At 36.8% G+C, this 16,780-nt stretch overlaps 1 protein-coding gene across 5 annotated transcripts; it reads left to right on the top strand.

Annotated features, from left to right (window-relative positions):
* Window positions 1-6,524: 6,524 nt before the first annotated feature.
* Window positions 6,525-12,998, top strand: LOC131073666 (uncharacterized). 5 transcript variants are annotated; one of them, XM_059214010.1, is made up of 12 exons: window positions 6,578-6,814; window positions 6,930-6,998; window positions 7,192-7,240; window positions 7,387-7,461; window positions 7,712-7,777; window positions 7,974-8,039; window positions 8,187-8,261; window positions 8,493-8,582; window positions 8,885-8,959; window positions 11,805-12,011; window positions 12,306-12,395; window positions 12,863-12,998. In XM_059214010.1, exons 1-11 carry the CDS (start codon window positions 6,715-6,717, stop codon window positions 12,352-12,354), a joined length of 921 nt encoding a protein of 306 aa, XP_059069993.1. In that variant the 5' UTR covers window positions 6,578-6,714; the 3' UTR covers window positions 12,355-12,395; window positions 12,863-12,998. The 5 variants fall into 5 exon arrangements, 3 of the variants coding, with proteins under 3 accessions (XP_059069994.1, XP_059069993.1, XP_059069995.1); XR_009359387.1 differs by lacking the exons at window positions 12,306-12,395; window positions 12,863-12,998 and adding an exon at window positions 10,225-10,437 and having other exon boundaries at window positions 6,570-6,814; window positions 10,528-11,942; XR_009359386.1 differs by lacking the exon at window positions 12,863-12,998 and having other exon boundaries at window positions 11,805-12,079; window positions 12,306-12,393.
* The last annotated feature ends 3,782 nt before the right edge of the window (window positions 12,999-16,780 follow it).

The raw sequence follows: 16,780 nt of genomic DNA on the forward strand, positions 1-16,780 counted from the left end.
AAATGCAAGTATCATAGCATAAACCAAAAACCAAGTGCAACATATGTATAAGAGTTCAATACATATCAACGTATCATAGTGACAGTCTCATAGAGTTATAGAGTCATAGACCACAAAACAAGAACCTCTGAAATTCTGATTACATATCAAGTTCAAAGTTTGGTATCAATGAAATTATGAAAATAAGAAATCATAAATTGCGTCTACGACTAAAGCTCAAAATAGATTGTGGCCACTGGGTGGGTGGTGCTGAAGTAGTGGCAACATCCTCAACACTAACAGGTGCCTCTTCTGCATGATCAACCTCCTGCTCCTCCTCACGTGTTGCCACTTCCACATCCCATTCCTCTCCTGCCCTCTCCAACTCACTCAGCTACTCATTAGTAAGGAATGGATCCAAATCATTATCAACATCATCAGGAGAAGCAACCCATTCTGCTGCATATGGATCAATGTCATCCAAGTCAAGTGCTTCATGTGAATCTTGCCCTAGCACCTTCTTCTCATGTAATCGAATGTTGTACCGCACATAGACAAGATCATTCAAGCGTTGTTGAGTCAACCTATTGCGCTTTTTTGTGTGGATGTTCTCAAAAACACTCCAGTTGCGCTCACAACCAGAAGCACTACAAGGCTGTGATAATATGCGGATGGCAAGCTTTTGAAGATTAGGCGTTGTGGCACCATAATCTTCCCACCACAAATCTGCAAGGATACAAAATGTGATTTATAACTTGTAAAGATTTCAATAATCTTAAAGAGAGAAATAAATGGTAAAAATTAAACATATGTTTTTTTTTACCTGGTCGTAAGGTGGCTCTCCTACGTTTGCAATCAGGTGAAGAAAACAATTCCCCTAAGGCCTTCTTATAACTCTGCAACTCATCAAGTATCAGGTCTCGAAGGATCTCATCATCAACTAATCTCCGAATGCATGTGTCAAGGCCAATTCTAACCTCTGCATCTGCTTTGAAACTCGGAGAGTAAAAAAACTTGGGATTCAAGAAGTAGGCAGCAGCATGAATATGTTGGTGGAGTTGATGGTTCCACCTCCGATCAATTATGCGCCATATGGGTTCATACTTGGTCTTGTTTGACCCATACAAGTGTTGAATCGCCTCTTTGGCCTTATCCATGGCCTCATATAGATACCCCATGGAGTTATGATCCCCATCCACCATTCGTAACACCCTCACCAACGGTTCCGACACCTAGATATAAAAAATCTAACAAAATCAGTAGATTGAAATATTAGAAAATTAAATAATAAATCATCAATTAAAGTTTCAAAACTTACATTGATGATCTCCTCCACCATCTTGGCAAAATTAGTATCAAAAATGGCAATCACAACCTTCTCTGCTTCAGGCTTTGTAGCATAAGGACTCCCCAACCATCTTTCACTCACGAACATCCGCTTCAGGTTGGGCAATGTAGCAAGTATGCTCTGCAAGGTGAGGAAATTGGTAGCAAAGCGTGTGACCCCCGACCGCACAAGATCCTTACCTTCAGTGTGTTCTCTCATAAGATTCAGGACCCATGTGTGATTGTAGATGTATTTGGTGATATTCCTTCCATCTTCAACCACTTTCTTTACCCAACTTAGTTTCCCTATGTCCTCAAGGAGCAAGTCAAGACAATGGGCAGCACAAGGGCTCCAAAATAATGTCGGATGTCTAGCCATTAGAAGTTTGCCGGCTGCCACATATGCAGCTGCATTATCAGTCACAACTTGGATGACATTCTGCACTCCCACATCCATCACCACTTCATCCAACATGTTGCACAAGGTCTCCGCATTCTTCACTTCATTGGAGGCATCAATTGATTTTAAAAATACTAACTGTCCTCCTGAAGCAACTAGAAAGTTGATGAGTGTCCTGTTCCTACCATCTGTCCATCCATCAGAAAGAATGGTGCAGCCATTCTTTTCCCAAATAGTCCTTTGCTCTTCCACTAATGCATGAGTGTTTTGGACCTCATCCTGCAATAACGGTCCACTTACCTCGTAACGGCTTGGGGATTTGAACCCCTTACCTGCCACAGTCAACGCGGTGACCAATTGGTCCCAAGATGGACTAGAAATAGCATTGAACGGAACATCGTTGTAGATAAAAAATCTAGCACACGCCACCTTGGCTTGTTGGTGAGCCTCTTTATTCCATGCAGTGCCAAGCAATCCAGGTTGTGCACCAGGAGTGTTACGTGGAATAAAGAAGTTTTCCATGTTGCTGTCCAAAGTTCCCTTTGCTTGTATCCGTGGCCCAAGGGAAGAACCAGATGTCCCCACATCTGTATGTGACCCCATTGAACTCAAATCTGCCCTTGGGGCTGCCATTGCCTCTGCTGTTCTCTTTTTTGTTGCCTTCCTTTGATCATATGCTTCAAGCGTTGCTATTGCATCTCTCGTAGCCTCTTCAGTACATTCCGTACAGCTTGTGGTATCTCGGCATTGAATTTTTGCAAGGTGATATTTGAACCTATTAATGCCACCTTTTACAATTTTTTTGCAATGGTTGCAAAAAACATCTCCTCGTTTTGGACCTGGTCTCCCATGTTTCCAACAAGGGTCTCTCTTTTTGCCACCAACTTTAACTGTAGAAGCTGAATCCATTTTCTTTCAAAAAGATGTGGAAAAGAACCTAGCAAAAGAGAGGCAACATTTAGAGATAAATAACATTGTTACCAAAAAAAATCACAAACATCCAAAAATTACAATGACTATATAACTGTATTTTATTTACAGTCAAAATAGATGACTCTCTAAAATTAAAATTTTTAATTGGTTGTGTATTTTTTTAAGTTTTTAACTTCAAATTTAAATTTAAATGAAATACTTTAATACACATTGACATTACACAGTTGACAGTCATTTCAAATGACTATGAGTATTTCACAATTGACTGTGTAATACACAGTCATTAATTACAATGTACATTAATGATTAATGTATTACACAGTCATCAGTCATTTGAAAATGACTATGTATTACACAGTCATTTCAAAATTTCAAATGACCGTGTATTACACAGTCATCAGTCATTTGAAAATGACTGTGTATTACACAGTCATCAGTCATTTGAAATTTTGAAATGACTGTAATGACTGTGTATTACACAGTCATTTGAAAATGACTGTGTAATACACAGTCATTTCTCATTTGAAATGACTGTAATGACTGTGTATTACACAGTCATTTCAAATGACTGATGACTGTGTAATACACAGTCATTTGAAAATGAATGTGTATTACACAGTCATTTGAAATGACTGTGACTGTGTAATGATGACTGTGTAATACACAGTCATTTGAAATGACTATGACTGTGTAATGATGACTGTGTAATACACAGTCATTTGAAAATTTGAAATGACTGTGTATTACACAGTCATTTGAAAATTGAAATGATTGTGACTGTGTAATACACAGTCATTTGAAATGACTGTGACTGTGTAATGATGACTGTGTAATACACAGTCATTTGAAAATTTGAAATGACTGTGTATTACACAGTCATTTGAAAATTGAAATGACTGTGATTGTGTAATGATGACTGTGTAATACACAGTCATTTGAAAATTTGAAATGACTGTGTATTACACAGTCATTTGAAATGACTGTGACTGTGTAATACACAGTCATTTTCAAATGACTGTGTATTACACAGTCATTTCAAATGACTGATGACTGTGTAATACACAGTCATTTGAAATGACTGTAAATTGTAATTACTAATTACTAATGATTGTGTATTACACAGTCATTTGAAATGACTATGACTGTGTAATACACAGTCATTTGAAATGACTAAGACTGTGTAATACACAGTCATTTTCAAATGACTGTGTATTACACAGTCTTAGTCATTCGAAATAAAACAATACAAAAAGATACCTGGTTGTGCGTGCAAATGCAAACAATACAGTCATTTTGACTGTGTAATACACAGTCATTTCAAATGACTGTGTATTACACAGTCAAAATGACTGTGTATTCGAAATAAAACAATACAAAAAGATACCTGGTCGTGCGTGCAAATGCAAACAATACAGTCATTTTGACTATGTAATACACAGTCATTTCAAATGACTGTGTATTACACAGTCAAAATGACTGTGTATTCGAAATAAAACAATACAAAAAGATACCTGGTCGTGCGTGCAAATGCAAACAATACAGTCATTTTGACTGTGTAATACACAGTCATTTCAAATGACTGTGTATTACACAGTCAAAATAACTGTGTATTCGAAATGAAACAATACAAAAAGATACCTGGTCGTGCGTGCAAATGCAAACCCTATGCAAATCGCGTGGCGTTTTTTGCCTTCCGGAGTCGCGCGAGCCGCGAAATGGAATAAAGACTTCGGTTTTTTTTTTGCCTGCGACTTAAGTCGCGTTTTTCTCGCATTTTGTGCCACGTTTCGGGCGGGTTTTGGCCATTAACGGCGATTATTTGCCAAAAAAATCGCGGCGAGTATATAAAAAAATCGCCCCGAGTATTTTCGCGATTAACTCGCGCGGGATTATGGATCGCGATTACTCGCGAGTTTTTGAATTGCTCGCCGAGTTTTTCATCTATGGTTCATACCATTTAACAAATCCACTTCTAATACTCTAAGTTCAGAAAGATTAGATGTATTGACAAAGGAATACCAGCAATTGCGTCTTGTTCTCATTGATGAGATCTCTCTAGGTGGAGCTAGAATGTTGCATTGCATTGACAAAAGATTTCGTGAAATAATGCAAACCCCAACTAAACACTTCGGTGGCTTGGACATTATATTCTGTGGTGACTTGTACCAGGCAGAACCTATACATGATTGTCTAGTGTTTCAAGCACCAACAATAGACACTGACCTATTGCCATATGATTTTTGGCAACAGCGTGTCAAATGTTTCAATCTGCAAACTACAATGAGGCAAACAGATCAGTTGTTTGTTGTTGTTCTCAACAGAATACGCACAGGCTCGCAAACCAAGGAAGACATAGCATATTTGAATAGCAAATGTTTACGCACCCCACCTGCAGACCCAACATTTCCATTTCTTTTTTACAAAAGAAAAGATGTCGACGCACACAACCAAAAGATATTGTCTACTCTTCCTGGAGAACTACTCATAATTAATGCAATTGATGAACACGACAACATTGTTCCTATAGAACAATTCTACAAACATAGTGCGAATCTCGCAAATCAAATAATGTTAAAAGAAGACATATTGATCGAGATATATGGTGGTAACTATGATATACAAGACGGTCTTGTCAACGGCTCAGATGGACGATTCAAATCATATACACAAACCAACAATGTCGATGTCATTTGGGTTGAATTCAACGATCAACACATTGGAAGATCTCAAAATGCAAAACTACCACAGCCAAACCAAGCATATGCTAACAATGGATGGGTGCCAATTCTTCGAGTTGCAAAACCACTCCCTAGACACAGTTCGACACAGAAGACTACTATTCGAAAACAATTTCCACTTCAGCTGGCATGTGCTCGAACAATACATAGAGCACAGGGGCTCACCATGCATGGTCTTGCATTTGAACCTTTCGGTGTCCACCAACATGGTTTGTCTTATACGGCTCTGAGTCGCACATCAACTATTGAAACATTGTTCTTGCTGAGCCCTCTAACACCACGAAACCTCAAGATAAAGCCAACAGTCATAGATGAGATGGAACGACTCACCACAACTGCTAATTGGACTCTTCAAAATGACATGCACTATCAAAAAAGTATAGCCCAAATAGTCGTTTCTACATTAAACACTCGACATTTCCAAACGCATAGAGAAGACATCCTACATGACACAGACCTAATGTCATCAGACATTATTTGCTTCCAGGAAACATACTTGTATACACCAACAACGAACAATACACTTCCAGGCTACAATTGTTTTGCAGTGTTCCATGTTCATGGCATAATGACTTGTATTAACAAAAACATACATGTGGTTAGCACAACACCTTTAACACTAGACAATGTTGAAGCACTATTCCTTTCATGCAGTGTTAATCAACACACACTCTCCATTTGTAATATTTATGCCAAACCAAGAACATTAGTTACCAACATCATTGCTATTATCAATGAAGCAATGGCAATTGCTCCTAGTGGCGCCATTGTCTATATTGCAGGTGACTTCAACATTGACATATCAATACAGTAAAAAACAATACAACTGTTTAAAAGACACATGCAAATACAAAACTTGCACTTGTTACATGAACAGAAAGATACTTTGCCAAGAAGCAACATTGATCACATTTGGACAAACAATAATGCACACATAGCTAGGACCAAGAGGTTGGAAGCATATTGGACTGACCATGATATTGTTCTCACACACATAGACAATATTGTCTAGCCATGGCATATTGCATAGACAATATTGTCTAGCCATGGCATATGCTATGCAATGAGCAAACATTAATAGAAGATACCCCTTAGCCAACATGTAACTATCTACTTGTAGCATTCCTTGTGCTAATACTGGACTCACCATGATATTGTTCTCACACACATAGACAATATTGTCTAGCCATGGCATATGCTATGCAATGAGCAAACATTAATAGAAGATACCCCTTAGCCAACATGTAACTATCTACCTGTAGCATTCCTTGTGCTAATACTATTGCAGAACATGCTTTATTCTTACATGCATAGCATAAGTTCCCCTCACAAAGTCTAATGTCACCACTCTTTTGCAGGTCACTTAACACATGGACCCCAGCCGAGCAACGCCATTTGGATCAGTGTCTTCCAAGGAACATCATTTGCCCAAAAAATAGTACAATATTTAGACAATTTCAACAAATTGCTTACCTACATAGAATTAGCACAAACATTTTCACTGGACAAGCATTTTTATTGTCTCTTTAGCACTCACTGCTTTGCTTTTGCAGATCTTCCATACATGTCCATTGCAGTCAGCCAGATGCTCATAGCTTACAAGAGCACCTTGGAAAACAGTGGTAACTTTAAATAATATTGCAATAATTGCTTGATTAATAATTTTGCATTTTCTACACATGCCCTGACTTTGAATGGTGATAACTTTAAAGAATATTGCAATAATTGCTTCATTAATAATTTTGTATTTTCTACAAATACCCTGACATTGGATGGTTCTGAATATTGCATTTTGTAAATACGTGCACAACAAAGAGACTTTGAAACAGCCAGCACCTACTGCACAAATACCAACAACGAAGTGGTAAAACATGCCTACTATACTAAATAAATGTAAACTTGTGTGTCAATAAAATTAGCATCACAATTTACAACATTTGTTTGCTTTGCTATTTAACAATAAAATTAGCATCAAATCTTATGATGTTTGTTTGCTTTGTTGTGCTATAGCCATGTCGATCAGCTCAAAGGAAAAGACAACCCTTGTAGCACCCTCGCTACACAAGCAAGTCATACCAAACAAAGGTACCCCTCTCAATTCCTTCATTCCCACCCAAATTATTTGCTTTCACAAATTGCATTACTTCTCTCTTTCTAGTGCCCATTGCACCTTGAATTTATTATTTGTTATAGTCCAGGCCTATATGTCGATTATGTATACAACATAGCACAATATGTCAATCAGTTATTGTCATGTAAATTAAAAAAGAAATTCATACCTAATTGACTTTGCACTCTGATTGCCTTCCTATGCTATGCTTTCTTCCCTTTGCAGGAGCTCTACCAAGGTCGAATACAATAAGCAAAATAGCACTCCTTCACACGAGCACATACGAAAACGGTAACCTATGTGCACTCTGCTAATGAACTTCACACCTCTTCCATATTGCATTGATTTCCTAGTGTTGTCAAACACTAATGACATTGAAGCTAAATATGCCTCTTTACTCCCCACTTTGTCCATGAATCACCTTATTTTCAACAACATTCCATAAATCTACTACCATTGCATTGATCTCAATCTGTTGACTTTGTAGATGCCTCACCAACATGGAAACCAGTGCACCGGATGCCACCTCTCCACAACAACACACAATAAAACAGTAAAGATGGTGTTCCTCCATAGATACATTTATCCTCATAGCATGTTTTCATTCATTCACTCTATAAGTTGCTCTTGTATACATTTATCCTTATACAATGTCTTCATTCACTCTCTAAGTTGCACTTTTTGCTTTGCTTTTTTGTAGGCAAATTAGCAACATTGAACAACAAAACTTCGCCCCTATCAAAATGCAGCCGCACAAAAGTGAACATAAAAAAGGGTATCGAAACCATCTATCTCATTTCTACTAACACTATTTATCTTTCAGCTTATTTCCTCCTTCAATTTCACTTCCACTCTATTTCTTGTCCATCAATAGATTACATTTCTGCTTGGTCACTAGTCTACTCAGTATTCATTTCCCTTTTGTGAGATGAGACATTTTTTACACAACCAGCCATGTACATAAAGCACAGTAATATTTTGTCTTCCCTTCCTGCTTTATCTACAGTCAACAGATGGATTCTTTCAAGCAGCACAATCTCAATGCACATTCCACCAAACAACAAAACCCCAATCTAGAGCCACATACAAGCAAGAGGTAACGTATGTCAATACTGATAACAAAAGTTCTACCTTCTGAAACTCACATTTACATAGGAGTTTGACTTGAATTATCTGACTTTGATTCCTTCATACCCTGTCAAACCCCTCAAGTCACTAAAACACTTTTTGCACTTTTCCTCTAGATCCACTGGCCACATGGAATGTGAATAGTAAGAGAGTGGTGCTGAAGCCCTGCATATAAGCAAATGGTAAAAATGCCCAACATAGTAAGAAGACTTACACTTGCACAATGTTTCCTGAAGTCCTTTACTGATGTTTTCCTCTCATGTCTTGTAGCCAACTCCAACCTCTGAGACAACAAACAACACCATCTTCCAGACATGCTCCACAAACTAGCCATTCAAGCCACAGGTATCCCTCTCAAATTCTGCCATCTATTTCAATTTTTCTTTTCAATTGACTCTTATTTATACTTCACTTTCTTTGCTTGATAGCTTTCAAACTTTATTCTCATTTCCATCTCTGACATTCTCTTGCAGTAATAAAATTGTGTGTGATTACCTATACTTCCTTTCTTTTATTAAGAAAAAGATATCCTAAATTTGCATAAAATTGATGATTGAATGCAATTCTTTTTACTCTAGTCTCTATTATTATTTCATTTTCAATCCAAATTTCCACAATTTTCTCCACATATAGTACAAATAGAAGATGCAAATGTCTCTTACTGTCTATTTCCACCCCCAAAAAAACTTTTCCAGATTCATAAAGGACATTGTGTTAGTAAAAATTGTTTTGTTTTACATCAGTTACAGACATTGGAGGATTGACAATTAGTGATGGAATTGAAGTTACTAGCCCATTTTAGATAGGTACATGAGAAAAAAATGGTGTAAAATATGTTGTGCTAATTGTGGAAGATTCTGTAGGAGCTGTTTTTGGAATTAAAATCAGATTTTATATACTTGATTTATCAAAAGGTGCTGCAGCTAAATCTCTTCCTTTCTTCGTATTTTCTTTCCTAATTCTCTTTCATTAATTCCCTATCGACCCTTCCTTGTGTAGCCTTTCTTCAACACCGCCAAAACCTAGCACAATACTGGACCTGTGTGCACAACGAGTTGGTTGTATGTTTGAAGGTGACATTCTTGCTGTATATGGACCTGCCAAGTACACCAACACACAAAACAAAACTGAGATATTGCATGTGGACCTGATAGATTCTAAAGGCCAGATGACAGTCACAATGAATATTAGCAACACATGGGGGACACCTTTTTGCCACGCTTGACCATTGGATCAGACATCCGCATTTCCAACTTTACAATTAAAAATAAATCACAGTACGAAAGAGGTGATGCAGATTGTTGCATTGCTCTCACTGCAAAAAGCACCTTTGAAACTATCCCATGCGTTTGTACCGAACACAAACTAGCACCCGACTTTACAATCTCACAACTAAGCCAAGCTGACTGCCACTATTCCGTTGGTTCATTCGGAGCAATTGGAACTAGTTACCGTTTGACCAAAACACACCTTGAAGTACATATAAAGGATGGTGATCTGCAGGAAGATATGGCCACTGTTCATCTTGAACACTTTGAATTGCACCTTCGTTTTTTGTTCCTCCTGTCATGTCCTCTTCTGCCCTTGCCACTAACATTTTTATTTTGCAGGTTCTCATCTCCACCATGTACACAGAATTGTGTGCAACTTTGCAACAACTCTTCTCAACAGTAGATATGCCTTTTATACTGTTCAAAAATATCGTGCGTAATGGTCCCCAAGGAACCTAGTCATTCCACCCATCACAGTCTACTTTCATTGAAGAGCTTAATGACCAGTGCACAAAAGCACATTTGGAGACACTTGCCAAATGTAATATCCAGGTGATCACACGTACCTTTACAACTCTGCCCTAAGCTTTCTACTACATAGTATTTATAATTCTTTGCTTACTATACACAGTGCAATTGCAGGTTGTCGGTGTCCTCAAAGCAAAGAATGCCTACTTTCCACCCTATGAAATATCTTGCTCAACGTGCCACCACTCCCTACCATTTGATGCTACAATTGACATGGACTTTGTCCATTGCACGTATTGCAACGCCGACACACAAACCTCTTGCCACCATAACATACTTTGCACATTGAATACACAAGAAGGCAACATCGACTGCTCCTTGCAAGGAGACATACTTCAACAAACTTACCCAGATATCATAGATATAACATACGACCAATACCAACAGGACATCTCGCCAAGGGTCTTTATGTTTTGGAGGCTCCACGTCTATGGCACTTTCACATTAGCTGTGAACAACACCATTATTGATATTGTCAAGCAATAGGAATTTTGATCCAATTGGGTTTTAACACTGTCCATGTTAATGAATATTGCAAACTTGAAAAAAACTTCGCCCTTTAAAGCTTGTAAATCTTATTACTTTTTTGGGTGGCAATGGCCCTACAAACTCTGATACTGTCTGACTATCACAAACTCTGCTACTGTGTTAATATAATGTGGCTTATACTGTGAAAAAAATATGAATATAATGTTATCATCATGTGCAGGTCACTGTAGATTTTTTACCTTGTTAATATTTTCCAGTAGACATTTATATTGTCCTTGGAAAAGCACTTTTACCTTACCTTGGAAGCCTGAACAGTAGCCAACTGTGACTTGTAACAATTCATGCACATATAATTTCACAGGTGCACTATATAATCAGAAAATTTGTGCTGATAAATATATTCCCTATAAACGTTTTCCAACTATTTTTTGTACCTCTGAATCTGATTAACCCCTTTTGCAGGCAAGGTCAGGGTTCTCATCCTAACTGATCTGTAAAAATAACAGTATTTACAAATTTGTGTTTTTTTATAATAACCTTTTTAACAAATTTGTCTATTTTTTGGCTATATTACAATAGAATTTGGCATTTATTTCAGATATTTAGGATTTGGAAACCAATTTTGACTCGCTATTTAAATAATAGATTACTTTCAGATATGCAGGATATGCGAACAAATTTTGTTTATACGTCTAAAATTTATAAGATCATTTATAGATGTTTACTACTTTTTCATGACTTGTTTAACTGTGGATATCGCATATTTTACTTCATGAAACAAGGCATGTTCATTTTGATTCCTTTTATAGTACTTTCGGAGTATATCATACTTCCCATTTTAAACTTAATTTGTTTGTGCAAGTGGACCCTAACGATATTGTTTTTGGGGGTTGGGACGTTAGCAACCTAAATTTGGCAGATGCCATGGCCCGAGCCAAGGTACTCGACATTGACCTCCAGAAGCAGCTGCGACCTTACATGCAAGACATGCTGCCTCTTCCTGGCGTCTTTGACCCCGATTTTGTAGCTGCAAACCAAGGTGAAAGAGCAAATAATATTATCAAGGGTTCAAAGAAGGAACAGGTGCAGCAAATTGTTCAAGACATTAGGTAAGACTGCTGAATCAAGCCTTGCTTTATCTATCCAGGACATTTATAGCTTCTACCATGAAAGAGAGGTGAGCTTCTGCGCTTCTTCTCTGCACTTCTTCTCTGCATAGTTGAACCAGCTCCCGAGCTTTGTTTTACCTTTTTAAGCCATTTGAGTGGGGAAAGACAAGTACTTGAAACTCTGTCAGCAGACCAACTAAGCTCTTGGTTTTGTTGGTAGGAAGTGTTACTTTCTAATATTCTGGATTGGTATTTGGTTGCAAATAATTGCTAATAGTTTAAATCTCATAACAGATCATTAGCTGCGTTCCTCCAGTCTACATGTCTCTCCATTCAGACATAAATGAGAAAATGCGAGCAATTTTGGTAGATTGGGTTATTGAGGTCTTTCCTTTCCTTCACTCTTCAAGTTATAGAATGGATTTTAATCTTTTCCAAAGGCAGATTCGGTATTCAATAGTAGTCATTTTTATCTTTGACATTCCATTATTTCAATATGGGTGTAATTGAATCCCTCATTTTGAGATTTGAGACAGTAATATTTCAATTGTTCAACATTCTGACTGTTACATAAGTGATTATATGCATGCATTTATAGAATTCCAGAATTTACAAGACCTCTGGTATGGCAAACTAAAAGAAGTTATAATGTTCATAGTATTTCGCAGGATTTTCAGTAATTGCAGTTGAATCTTTGAAGAACATTCATGATTTTGAAAGAAAACTGTTGGACTGACTTACATACTGATGAGTGATGTGTGATTAGATTGAAATTAGATTCATTTTACAGGCTAATGAAAAATTGTATCTAGTCTAAGATTTTTTTTAACTGTTTGAGTTTGTTCTCCCAGGCTGCAATCGAAAGGGATGGGCATGGCAGATGCATATATCGAAGGAAACCTGCTTTTGTATTGGGGTATATAGCAGCATTGGCTTTTCTGATAGCCCAGATTATTATCAATGTTGCTGTTTGTTGCTTCTGTTGTCATAATCGTAACCCTAATCGGGCACGCTGGAGGACTACAGTTGCCATCATATGCGCTGTTCTTTCTTGGTAGGTACTCCTTTTTGCTTTAAACAGTTTATCAAACATAGAAGTACTCTATTTTGTGTGTGTCCGAAATGGGGGAGGAATGATGATTTAGGCAATTCCCCTGCTCTCTCTCTCTCTCTCTAAGGCTCTTTTTTAATATCCGAGTATCTTTCATAGCTATTTTTCATTGGTAGCTCCATGTGCTTCAGTCATTCTGTATAACTGACTTGGATCACCCTCTCTAGCTTCATTAACGGTGTAGAGATGGTATTTGAATTTCACTTAGGATAGTCCAGTCCTTAACTCTTGTCTATAATTTTTGGATGTACTCTCAGTCCTACTGACCTTATTTTGTCACTTGTCATCAACAAAAAATTCCTCTTTCTTCTCTTCTGAAGAATGCTTCCTGTACCATCTAGTACACATCTTCACAACTCATACCTGAGTAGAATATGTTGGTTTGTGAATATAATAAATTATAATAGCCCAAAGTATCACCTGTTGTTCATAGTGCATGTTTGTCTTGCCCAAAAACCTCTTTTTCCAGGCAGAGACCAACTTGTGACTGGCTTTCTTTGCTGACAACCTTGACCTAATCTACAAAAGGAGCATTAGAGTGGAGGAGTATGTCGGCATAAATAATTTCTTTTTGGAGTGACTTATATGGCCAATTACACACCACATAGTGCATTCAAAGAAGCATTTTACTTTCCATGTTCAACTTATTTACATATGATTTGCAGTGGTCTTGCTCACAAGTAGCCCAGATTTATCTCATGAAATCACAGAAACTTCATATACTTCAAACAGGATGTTTGAGTGCACTGATGATTAAAAATGATAATCAATGTTTAATGTGCTGTACTGAACATCTTTAAGAATGTTCCAAGTCTTCATTTATTCCCCTCATCCTGTCTTAAAAGGGAAGGACTACTGAAAGTTTATATTATAATCTTCTTACTGCTTGTAATTTCTTGCTTCATTGTTTCTGCAACAACCTAAGTTTCACCATTATTTGACTTTTGAAATATTCATATGCAGGTTTACCTTTATAGTTGCCTTCTCCATCCTTGTGGTTGGAGCTTCTCTAAACAAGAAAAAGGGTGTTGGCTATTTTTCTACCCACTGTTATGTTATAAAGAAGGGTGCCTTCGCAGTAGCAGGAATTTTGTCTCTGGCCACTATAGCGCTTGGCATTGTCTCCTATATAATTGCATCTGCTGTTGAGGGTTTAACTCCAAACAACTACACACTGTTGATAGCTTTCTAGTGAAGGAAATCATTCTTTTCTTCTTTATTTGGTTGAGAAATGCATCTTGTACTACTTTAAGGAAGAAGAAAGTTATAGCCCTCCTTTAACAGCCCAGGCAGGAGGTCTCTTCCTAAAAAAGTCCCCACAATTAACAGATGTGCCTTCGCCCCTAAAGGCATTTATTAAACATCTCTGTTGATAGTCGTAGATTTTCCTTTGACAAACAATGCTAATGCTTTCCTGAATTTCTTCAACTCTTGTTTCCAGATGTAGTTACAATTCAGATTCAAAATATTTGATGGTGTGGTGATTTTCTGTGAATTATGGCTAGCTTTCAAAGCTCTGTCTGATTCTCTTGCAAACTTTCAAAGTGTGATGATTTGTTGTGAGTTACTGTTATCTCTGTAAAGATTCCGATTGACAGGTTTCATGGTGCAGTGTTTTGCTATTAACTATAGTTAGCTTTTTACATCTGAGACTGATTCAAATTGAAAGCCTCTCTGTCTGGTGACTTGCTTTAATTCCTAATAGGTTATATATATCAGACTGATTCAGATTCAAAGCTTTCATGGTGTGGTGATTTTCTGTCAATTATAGTTAGTCATTAAAGATTAGAGTGATTCAAAGCTTTGATAACTTACAAATAACTATCAACAAATAATTAGGTATTTATTATTCTCAAAGTCAAACAAAGTACAACTGCCCGTCACCAAAATATAATTCTTATAACATACAAAATTGAGAACATTCTCATAGTTTGATAGCTGACACTTCAATCAGATGGTATACAAATTATGCCTCTGTTGTAGCAGAGCATGGACCAAATAAGGGCTGCAACTCTATTTTGTGGGTATCTTTAATTTCCCTCCCTGTCAACAGTAGACCCAATCCAAACCCACCTTCGCAAGACTAGGCAGGAACTAAGCTGCCCTGCAGCCCTTGTCTAAATTGACAATCTAACAAAGAATAGTTTAGAAGGAAGAATTGAGGATTGTTATCATTTGATAGAATGTGGAGACAAGAAAGCTATGGATTCTCAAAAGCCTGTTCATTTATACTAATATCGATAACTGAAAAAGGAAGTTTGTAAGTCAAGAGGAGGTATATGCAAGATAATTATATCAGAGGAGGATGAAGCCAATGGAGAAAATGATACAACAAACTATAAAAATTAAAGAAGGATATAATGCCTTAAATAAATCAAATGCTCACCAAATCAAGTAAATCTGGGAAAAGATTTAGTTATTTCACCTTTGAGTAGTCTTTAAGAAAGTGCTAATTAAATATAAGCAAAAGATGAATTGTGCTTGGGTAATTTTAAAAAGAAGGCCATGCAATGCAATGAATTTACTGAGAAGTGGTAAATATTGTTAGAAGATTAATTTCTTCACTCTTCATATGCATGTATGCAATCAGATAAAACTCAATTGCATGTCTCCTCCATAGTCCGTATGAAAAACTTATCCTAATAATATTCTTGGTTGCATGAGAGTTCGGTGGAAGTCTTAGTTAGTTTAATGCATGATCTAAATGCATGATTCACGTTTAGATCACTGCTTTATTTCATAGCAATAAGCTCATCAGTTATGAGCAATTATTATGTAGAATTATTATGTAGACCATTGCATGTAGAGAACAGTTAGTTTTTTGTTTTTATCTCCTCATGAGAACAGTTAGTTTTTTGTTTTTATCTCCTCATGCACCGTAAAATCTGTTATGTTAAACAGTCAGTTTTAGCTTCTATTCGGTGATGTTAATCCTCTATAAATAAGAGGATATTGTAATGAATTTAGAATATGATTAATAAAAGTCTGATTTTATTTCATTGCAATAGCAATCTGTTTATTGTTTTGTTTTCTGTTTCTATTTTGATCTCTTCCTTCAAAGTGGTATCAGAGCTAAAGTTAAAAGTTTTTTGCAGATCTAAATTATTTTTTTGGTGCAGAATTTTATGATAGAGAAAGAAGATTGCTGTAGCAAGTCATGGCAACAAATAATATTCAAATTCAGCCTCAAATTCCAATCTTCAATGGTAAGAATTATGAGTTTTGGGCAATTAAAATGAAGACTTTGTTTTTCTCACAAGATATTTGGGATTTGGTAGAGAAAGGTTTTGCAGAACCACAGGATGATGCAGCTTATCAAAGATTACAACAAGCAGAAAAAGATCAGTTTAAAGATAATAGAAAAAAGGATGCAAAAGCCTCGTTTCTAATTCAGCAAGCAATGGATGAGTCAATCTTTCCTAAGGTTTCGATAGCAACAAGATCCAAGAAAGCATGGGAGACTCTAGAGACAGCCTATCAAGGTAATACAAAGGTGAAAGTGGCTAAATTACAATCTCTTAGGAGAAATTTTGAAAATTTACAAATGAAATAATTTGAGTCTGTAGACCAATTTATGAGTAGACCAATTTATGAATCAAGTATTGAATGTTGTGAATCAAATTAGATCTAATGGAGAATAATTAAAAGATCAAAAGGC

This window comes from Cryptomeria japonica, chromosome 11 (assembly GCF_030272615.1).
Source record: "Cryptomeria japonica chromosome 11, Sugi_1.0, whole genome shotgun sequence".
In the NCBI taxonomy this organism is placed as follows: domain Eukaryota; kingdom Viridiplantae; phylum Streptophyta; class Pinopsida; order Cupressales; family Cupressaceae; genus Cryptomeria; species Cryptomeria japonica.